The 9,472-nt window shown below is 45.4% G+C and overlaps 1 protein-coding gene across 2 annotated transcripts in view; it reads left to right on the top strand.

Moving 5' to 3' along the window:
- Positions 1-1,620: 1,620 nt before the first annotated feature.
- The window catches only part of nod1 (nucleotide-binding oligomerization domain containing 1), a 12,903-nt gene continuing 5,051 nt past the window's right edge, over positions 1,621-9,472 (top strand). The window contains exons 1-6 of one of the 2 annotated variants that reach the window (XM_005745733.1): positions 1,621-1,809; positions 1,920-2,003; positions 4,178-4,376; positions 4,810-4,984; positions 7,014-8,820; positions 8,892-8,975. In XM_005745733.1, the coding sequence (XP_005745790.1) occupies positions 4,200-4,376; positions 4,810-4,984; positions 7,014-8,820; positions 8,892-8,975 (2,243 nt within the window). In that variant the 5' untranslated portion in view covers positions 1,621-1,809; positions 1,920-2,003; positions 4,178-4,199. The remainder of the gene's footprint in view (positions 1,810-1,919; positions 2,004-4,177; positions 4,377-4,809; positions 4,985-7,013; positions 8,821-8,891; positions 8,976-9,472) is intronic. The other variant, XM_005745734.1, reaches the window with a different exon arrangement.

The following is a 9,472-nucleotide window of genomic DNA, read 5'->3' as shown; positions in this document are numbered from 1 at the left end:
GCGCTTAAATCCGCGCAGACAGCCTCATACTGGAGGACAGACCTGTGCAGGACGGCGGCCCTCTCCTGGTCTGTGACGTTTCCACCAGCCGCCCTCGCCCGGTAGTTCCCGTTTTATGGCGTCGTCGGTTTTTTGACTCGGTACATGCTCTCTCTCATCCGGGGGTCCGGGCCTCTGTTAAACTGGTCAGCTCTAAGTTTGTTTGGCCGGGCCTTCAAAAATCGGTGAAGGAATGGGCGGCGTGCATTCCATGCCAGCTCGCGAAGGTTCATAAACACACCAAGGCACCCCTGGAGCAGTTCTTCATCATCATTCATGTGCATGTTGATCTGGTGGGTCCTCTGCCGCAGTCACACGGTTTTATGCACCTTTTAACTATTGTTGACCGCACCACCCGGTGGCCGGAGGCAGTCCCCCTGGCGTATACTACCTATACTACCGTTTTTGTCAACCTGGGTCTCGCGTTTCGCGCCCCCCCCCACGTGGACATTACCTCAGACAGAGGCCCCCAGTTCGTTTTAGAGCTTTGGTCAGCTATGGACTGGGGGCCATGGTCCACCACACAGCCGCATACAACCCGTAAGCTAATGTGAGCGGTTCCACAGGTCGCCCCCCAGGAGCATCCCCCCAACCGCCAGCGTTTCAAATTCCTCCTGCCTTTCCTGCGCGCCTACACCAGCCTCGTTCACAGGATGGACCTTCCTCTGCCAGTTCTCTCCCTCACAGGTTCAGTTGTTCTGGCCGTTTGCTTAGGCCCACACTGAGACCTCTCCTGTCATCTTTACACACCTCCACAATATTATTATAATTTATTATAATTATTACCATAAGTTAGAAGTTGTTGATGAATCACTGAGGATGTTACTCTTGAACTGCAGAATAATTTACCAATTCTATTCAGAATCACAGTCCAGAATGCTCACATATAATTCATCACATTAATCCTGACACACTGCTCTCTCTTCCACCAGCTACCTTTACATGTTAAAAGTATGATGGAAGCAGGAGTAAGGCGAGTCGGCTCACAGTCAGGGTGTGTTTTCCTCCTCTCACTGTGCGCGCAGGTGACGATGAGTAACGGCGGCCACATGGGGGCGCTTTATCAACCTGCTGTGGTGGGTAGCTTGGTCAAAATAGTGTTTCCGATGTGACTTCGCTGTGATAGGCAGATGTCTGAACGCACTTTTCCTTTACTAAATATTTATTTTTATTGGGCGATCCGAGTTTACTGAAAAACACGAGGAGGCAGAGAGGAGAACGCCCAGGACCAACCACGCGCCTGAGAGGACGGCGACAGTGATAGTTGTAGTTAATCAAATTAGCAGGCCTGTTATAAAAGAAGCCCCATTTCAACTTCAGCTGATATGCAATACAATACATTGGTCATAGTGTTGACTCTTATTCAAGTTGTAACACATTTATTGCATTTTAAAGATTTTAAACAGGGGCTTATTTACACATGGATTTATGCATTCATTCATAGATACACTAACACGACGTGTGCAAGGTGTACCACCACCCCGTCACCTCTCCTCCAGCAATTGGATAAGAGAATTACAAATAGAGAGAGATGGGTGGACATAACGTGCAGGACTCCACAGCTTTAGCGGGACCTTGAACGCAGCACGCATAGAATGACGCATCCATTCACAGCGCTTTTACTTCCTGCATCTGTGGCTACAGCTGATGCTTTCTAAGGGGCGCGGCACAGGCACTGACTGTAGCCTAATGGGCTGTCGTGCATTTTAACAGAAGTTTTAGTTTTCTTTTCTAACCCGGCTGTAACTTTGGTGTGGACCCAGCACAATGGTAGGATTGATTTATGGTTCTGTACCTACGATACCGTCCAGTACGGGTAACTCTTCTGTGGGCTGCAATGAACTTCGGAGACATCATTTTTTCTTATTGGCACCTTTCAGGAGCTCTTTAACAGGGTCAGCACGGCTGAGGGAAGAGAGGTAGAGGCTAAGCGTTCATGCCAGTTACGGACTCTTCTTCACTAGGTTTGTATTTCCGTAAACAAAACAGAGCCATTCCAGGATTGAGGGTAAAAGCGGGAAAATACGCCCGAATGTTGTGTTACTTTGTGACTAAAGATGCGAAAGATATTTGTAGCACGAACTTCGGAAGTGATAAATCTGTAAACCGCGTTTGGCGAGCTGCAGGTCAGACATCTTGCCAGCCTTTGTGTGTTTACAGTATTTGTGAAATGCAGCCACCGGTACTCATGCACTCAGTGTTTCAGACCGAGCTCAGAGATGCAGGCTGCTCACGTGTGGTCAGAATCGGAAACTTACTCCGCAAACGGTAACCTCCAGGGAACGGCCCCGTGCACGCGCGCACGCACACATTTTTAAAAACCTTTTTGCGTTTCCGTGTGGACGAGGAATACAGAGTTCGTCACGCAGCGTCAGAGGTATGAGCCTTTTTCCACGCCACGCTGTGGCCACGTTATTGTTTACATGGGATGAATTGCAGAATAGCAGATAGAGACAAATACTGTTAATCTGACTGTCTGCAGGTTTACACGCAGTTACTGTCCCTCCATTTACAAAGGCAGAGGCGTCACGGTGGGATTATTTTACGTGTAGTTGTTTTTCCTGTGTAATAATGTTCAACATTGCATCAATACATTTTTCAAAAAATGCCTCTCTGTGCAAAATGGGTTTAAACACAAAATCGTGGCAGGATCAGCCTGATGTTATTTGTATCCAGCTGTAACTTTACTGTATAAAGAGCAAACGTCTCCAACATGTCAGGAGCAGTTAGTCATTACAACAAGTGTTTGTGAACCAAAGATCAAGAATGTGGGATCCTGTTGTCTGTGATTTAAACAGCCCAGCGCTGCTCCTGATGCAGGGAAACCAGTCCTGCAGGGAGACCTACCTCAGCACCTGTGCAGGTGAAGCCAAAGGGAAGATTTGCTTCACCATGTTTTCTAGTCTTTGGCTCAGAATGAAGTTGGTTTGGAAACATTCAGCGACGCTTCATCTCCTGCTTTGCGTTTCTGTGGCGCCCCAGCAGTGTCCAAGCGTTTTGTCCCCCCCCCACACACACACACACTTTGGGAAGGTCTGCGTTACAGTGTCTGTATCTCTGTGATGACAGCGTCCTTGTTTGTCATCGGGCCACTGCTGACATTGGCAGATGCTGATGGTTTTTTTCTTTTAGGTGAGATTTTTGATGAAAAACAAACACATTCATGTTCCAAAAACATTTTAGCAGGACAGACAAAAACACAACCAGCTGTTCCAGCAGAGTTGGCTGGAGCATAAACCAGGAAATAAATAACTACACATAACATGTCTGAGTAATCTGTGTGTTTGGAAGAAAAAAATGGCCAATGTCTGCACTATCCTTTAAAAAGCAAACATTGGTATCAATCTTAAAGACACTTTATTGATTGGCCTGTAATTTAACCTGCTGATGCAATGATATTTTAGTATATATTTGATATTTTGGTGTATCCCTTACTGAATTAACAGTTAGTTGACTGGCCAAAAAGGGGTAAAGTTAAAAAAAAAAGTGATAGGTGATGAACTGGTTCATAGTAATCTGGGTTTAGTAATGTCCTTTCTGTGCTGTAGTTGGGTGTGTATGGTGGAGACCACAGCTTTTGACAGATAAGGACTAAAGAAAACAAGCAATTTGGCATATTTTGACTTGGATTTCTTTTCTACACACAGAAAAAATCAGTCATCAGACTTTATTGATATTGAAAAGGGCGATTAGTCTGAACTGTTAAAGTGCTCTGAACACAGCTTTAAAAGAAAGGAGCCAATAAAACAGTCCTTACATTCACACAAAGGTTCGGCTGAAAGCACGAACGAGACCCTGCTGTTTGTACTCGAGCAATTTTGTAACTAAATTGTCATCAGTTTCAAATGATAAGAAGTGAACCTGTGTGAGTCCTGTTGCTCACTTTGTCCATTTGATTTAGCAAAAATCGTGTCACAGTGGTTACACGGTTAGCACGTGTTCCAAACACGAAGGGTGATGACAGGGTTCAAGAAATATCTGGGACGGCTGTGTCAGGAAGGGCATCAGGTGTGACCATCTGAGTCATGTGCAAGTCACAAAGGTGACCCCCTTGAGAATAAGGAAGGAGAAGAAAGAAACTTACCATGTGATGTTGAAATGCTGTCAGCAGTGTCGTTTCTGATCTTTTGTTCCACAGAGCTGACTGTTGTCCTGTAAATATGGATCAGATAAAAGAAGCCAGGGTGCCGTGCTCCAGCCTCCTCACCTACCACAGAGAGCTGCTCGTGACCAGGCTGAGGAGCATTCAGTGCATCCTGGACAACCTGTTCACCTGTGGCTTCTTCTGTCAGGAGGATGTTGAGATTGTTCAGCAAACTGCCACCAAGGCTGATCAGGTAGAAAAAAGAAGATCCCAGACAAAAACTGTGCTCAAAAATCTCTGAATACGACTCCTGACTGCCTCACCGAGGAGGCGATGTTTGTGATAGTGTCTGCATGTGTGCGTGTCATCACTCTGTGTGTAAACGTGACAGCTTGAAAAGTTTGGATTGTGTGTTTGTAAAACTCTGTGGAGGGTGAGGTCATGCTAACGACCCACGTCAGCTATCGTCCATCAAGGTCTTCAAGGTCAACTTAGTAATTCATTGGTGGACAGCTATCATTGCTACAGGTGTTGTGTGTTTTGTGAATATATCGAAAGTACTGTATAAAATGACATTTGACCTCTGACCTCTCCTTTAAGGTCAGTAGATTGCATACATACTTCACAATTTAAAAACTTTAAATATAAATTTGAATTTCTTTCATGATTGTTTTTTTTTTTTTTAGGTGCGCAAAGTCCTGGAGCTGGTCCAGTGCAAAGGGGAGGAGGCCTGTGAATATTTCATCTTCATAATTTATAACGTATGTGATGCATACATAGACCTGCAGCCATGGCTGGAAGAGATCAACTACAACCCAAGTGAAGATGTAGCAGTGATGAAGGTGGTTAACACTGATCCAAGTAGGTGTCATTATCTTTGACCTCTTTCTTACTTTACAGCTCTCACATCTGTAAGAAGTCAGTCTGCTGTTACCAGTTGAGCCGTTATGGTAGAATATAAGAATCTATAACAAGAGTAACAGTATATTTTCTACATGATTATACAGAAAGTGTAGTTATATTTCAAACTGTAATTGTAGAAACCAGCGAGGTTTTTTTGAGTGACTGAAGTTATGTGTAGAGTATGTGGGTGTTTTAAATGAATAACGACAGTAACCATCAGGCTGATGCAGCAGGATTAAAGGAGTCTCTGAGTGTTATTGACTTAAAGCTGTTTTATTTGTTATTTTTTACTTGAACTTGTAGAACTTTTGTTTGTGAGAGCATGAAACATGCGCAGCCTTACCACCTCCTCAAGTCTCAGAATATCTTAAAAGCACTTGAAAAGCAAAATATGTTCAGTATGCAAAGGTCTTAAATGTTAATAGTGATGCCACAATTTCAGTGCACATTTCTGCCCACTTCACAGATTTAGATGATGTAACATGCACTGTAAAAGTAAATGATTTAGCTGGACATGAGACAAACGTTGTAAAGCAGCTCTGTCAGCCCTCACAGCTTATTTCAACAGATACAGTAAGATCAGCTTGAGTAACCAACGCAGTGGTTAAAGCCAGTATCTAAGAAACAACTAATAACCGAAGGCAACCTGCACTCTGTCGCAAAACAATATTTGATACAAAATATCCAGACAGCCATTTTTTAGGTGGGCACACTATTCTTTATGATTTCTTTTCACATTATTAAACACATTTGGACACATTTGTAACATTTTACCTTATTATTCATTTGAACTGATATCAGTTATGTTTAACTTTTGTTTGTATACTTTCAGGCTTTTGGTCTAAATTTCATGTAAGTTTAACTAAATGTAATTAAGCCACACAAAAGCTTCCCTACCTGGAACCAGTCAACGTCACGCTGCAATTCTCCCTTAAATCATGTGATGACCAATAAAACACGGTGCACCGAAATCATAAAGAACACACTTTTTTTTCTCTTTAGAAACCCAGAAGAAATCCCCCGTCTGTAGCTACAGATAACACACACACACGCACACGCACGCACACACACACACGCACACACACACGCGCGCACACACAGCAGCGCTGCAAGATGAGCAGTCAGTCTTTATTTAAACGTTTGGAGCTATTTACACTGAATATTCCACTTTTGGAGCTTTCTCACACTGGGCCAGTTGCTCTTGTGTTTTCTTATTTAATCTGATACACTTTTCTTGCTATTTTTGGTCATTTATGAAACAGCTGAGCAGTGGCGGCACTCGGGTTGTAAACACTCCACTCCCTCAGTTCTCTCTGCTTCACTTTTTTGTAGTTCTTACAAAGAGCAACACCTCCTTATAAAACTCTAGATTTCCCCCCATGCTTATGTGTTCTCTACCCTGTAAAAACGTGAACACATGGAAAATCGAATAGCTATGTTAGTGCACATAATTCTTTTTTGCCTTTCTAGAGGAGTTTTGTCTTCTACAGTTAGATTAGAAGATTGCTGTGCTGGGATACCTGCTGTTATTGTGGTAGTGTTGTGAGTTACAGTGCATTTGGAAAGTATTCACAGTGCTTCACTGTGCAATGCTGTCTCAGAGGCCTGAAGATGATTCGTTCACTGGACTTCATGGCTGCCACTGACATGCTTATACAGACAGCCGTGTGCCAGACCATGCCCAATCAGCTGAATTTACCACGGTGGAAACAGGATGCACCCGAGTGTCATGGAAGAAGTTACACATGTCAAGTTTTGTTTTTTATTTTCAATACATTTGCACCAGTTCTGAGTTTTTTCAGTCATTATAGACTACTGTGTTCAGGAATTTGAGCTGAACTTGACTGGAATTTACTTCGTTATCAGGCTGTAACATGGCAGCATGTGGAACCAGTGAAGTGCTGTGAATCCTTCACAGATGCACTGATCTAGATCTGTTTAAGAATGAGTTTGATCAAAGCTTTGACACTTTTTAATGTGCACTAAGTCAGCAGATACTGTGAGAAGTTAAGACATGACATGAGCCGGGACACCAGCTTCATCATGTCCTATGGCCAGCAAGAGGAGACGCGGCTGGAGGACCTCTACACTGACACTGTGATGGAACTGCTAAATGACTGCAATGAAAGCCTGGGCTTCTTAGAGAGTGTGGACCAGCTCCTGGGAGATCACGCAGCTTTCAACCCCCAAGGTGAAATCATCTACGTAATGGGGGATGCTGGTGTGGGAAAATCCATCCTTCTGCAGAAGCTCCAGAACCTCTGGTCCATAAAGGAGTTGCAGACGGATGCAGTCTTCTTCTTTAAGTTTCGCTGTAGGATGTTCAGCACCTTCAAGGACGCAGAACAAATCTCTCTCAGAGACCTTTTGTTCAAACACAACTGCTACCCAGATCACGATCCAGACAATGAAGTGTTTGATTACATCCTGCGCTTCCCAGAGAAAGTCGTTTTTACCTTTGACGGCTACGATGAGATTCAGGAGGACGTCGACCTGATGAACCTGCCTGAGGTGGTTTCACCGGAGGATAAGGCCAACCCGCTCCAGCTGCTTATCAGCTTGCTCTGTGGGAAATTACTCAAGGGCTCTCAAAAAGTGCTGACGGCCCGGACAGGGATTGAGATCCAAAGCAGGGTGATCAGAAAGAAGGTGGCTCTGCGTGGGTTCTCCCCAGATCACCTGAAGACTTACACTGATTTGCACTTTAAGGAGCAGGAGCACAGAGAGCTGGTGTCCATTCAGCTGGATGCCAGCCCCCACCTCTGTGGGCTGTGCTCCACCCCGCTGTTCTGCTGGATTGTATTTAAGAGCTTTGGACACCTGCACACAATGCACGACAGCTTCCATCTGCCCGAAACCTGCATCACGCTCACCGACATCTTCCTCCTGCTGTCCGAAGTGTTCCTCAGTCGCTCTGCTACACCCGCTTTGCTGAAGAAAAGCACCCGCTGCACCTCGGAGACGTTCAAAGCAGGGCTCAGGCCTCTTGCTGTGTTTGCCAAGCTGGCGCTGCAGGGAATGGAGAGAGGCAGCTTCATTTCCAGCCAAGAGGAGATCAGTGAGTGTGGTGTGATGGAGCAAGATCTGACTCTCGGCTTTCTCAGACCTGTTAGTGAGGAGGGTGCTAGCGGGAGCTCCGCTACCTTTGAGTTCCTCCACATCACCCTTCAGTCTTTCCTGGCGGCTTTTGCTCTGGTGTTGGACGAGCAGGCTGCTGCCAGCTCCATCCTCAAGTTCTTCACAGAGTGCAGCAGGAGAAGGAAGGTGTCTTGTCTGCCTCTTGATTCCTGCATAAGTAGCTCTTCAAAGCCCAGCGAAAAGAAGCCGTTTGCAACCAACGAACACCTGCAGTTCACTAATCTGTTCCTGTGCGGCCTGCTGTCCAAGAGTCAAAGAGGCTTGATGGGACATCTGGTGTCTCCCGTCTTACTGAAGAAGAAACGGGCCCTGCTGAAGTCGTACCTTTCCACTAGTGTCAAGTTGCACCTGCGCGGCTTACCCCACTACGACGGCCAGGAAGGCAAGAAAGTTCACGTCTTGCCCAACTTCCTGTGGATGCTGAGGTGCATATTCGAGACGGGAAGCAAAGACATTGCTCAGGTGACGGCGAAAGGCATCACGGCCGGCTTCATCAAGCTGGGTTACTGTAATGTGTACTCGGGTGACTGCACCGCCCTGAACTTTGTGCTGCAGCACCGTCAGAAAGTCCTGGGGCTCGACATGGATAACAACAACATCAGCGACTATGGGGTGAAGCAGCTCAAGCCTTCCTTTTGCAAGATGACCGTAGTGAGGTGAGTACGGCCGTGCTTTCAAACACCTGCTTCGTTTAACTCTGAGCTCTAATACAACTGTTCCCCTGCAGACTGTGTGTGAATCACCTGTCCGACAGCAGCATCGAGATTCTTGCAGAGGAGCTGTGCAAACACAAAGTTGTGGAGGTTTTGGGGTGAGTAAACGTTGTAAAGCCAGTCATTGTCGTAACAACAGACTATATCAGGGTGCTGGATGTGATACATCAACATTTGGGAGCGACTGATCTGATTTTTGGATCAGATTGGGATCGGTGACACCTCAGTAGCACCCAGGGGCCCAGTCTGTTCAGTTCAGTTTTACATTGTGTATGTTCACTTCTTCTCACTTCAGCAGCAGTTTGCTAATGATGTGGAAGTGCTAACACAGCATGGAGGAATCTGAAAGTAAAGGCTCAGCACTGTCTGCTCTCACTCAGCATTCAAACTCTCTCTGATCCAGTTATCTGGGTGGTAGTTGTATAAAGTTATAAACTGATTTGTGTCATTGAGCGAAATAAGTAAGTCAGAATTCAGCTGACCCTGAATCCTCCCTTAGTTATGCTGCAATAATCGTAGGCTGCCGGGGATTCTTCAGCCGAGATCTTGGCTGCACCAAGAGTAACTGAGTAGATCATCTTAGTGCTCTAACAGG

Source organism: Pundamilia nyererei, unplaced genomic scaffold (genome assembly GCF_000239375.1).
Source record: "Pundamilia nyererei isolate P.nyererei 1_Seehausen unplaced genomic scaffold, PunNye1.0 scaffold00164, whole genome shotgun sequence".
Classification (NCBI taxonomy): domain Eukaryota; kingdom Metazoa; phylum Chordata; class Actinopteri; order Cichliformes; family Cichlidae; genus Pundamilia; species Pundamilia nyererei.
The sequence above is the reverse complement of the archived record's forward strand: the minus strand, read 5'-3'. Positions and strand labels throughout refer to the sequence as shown.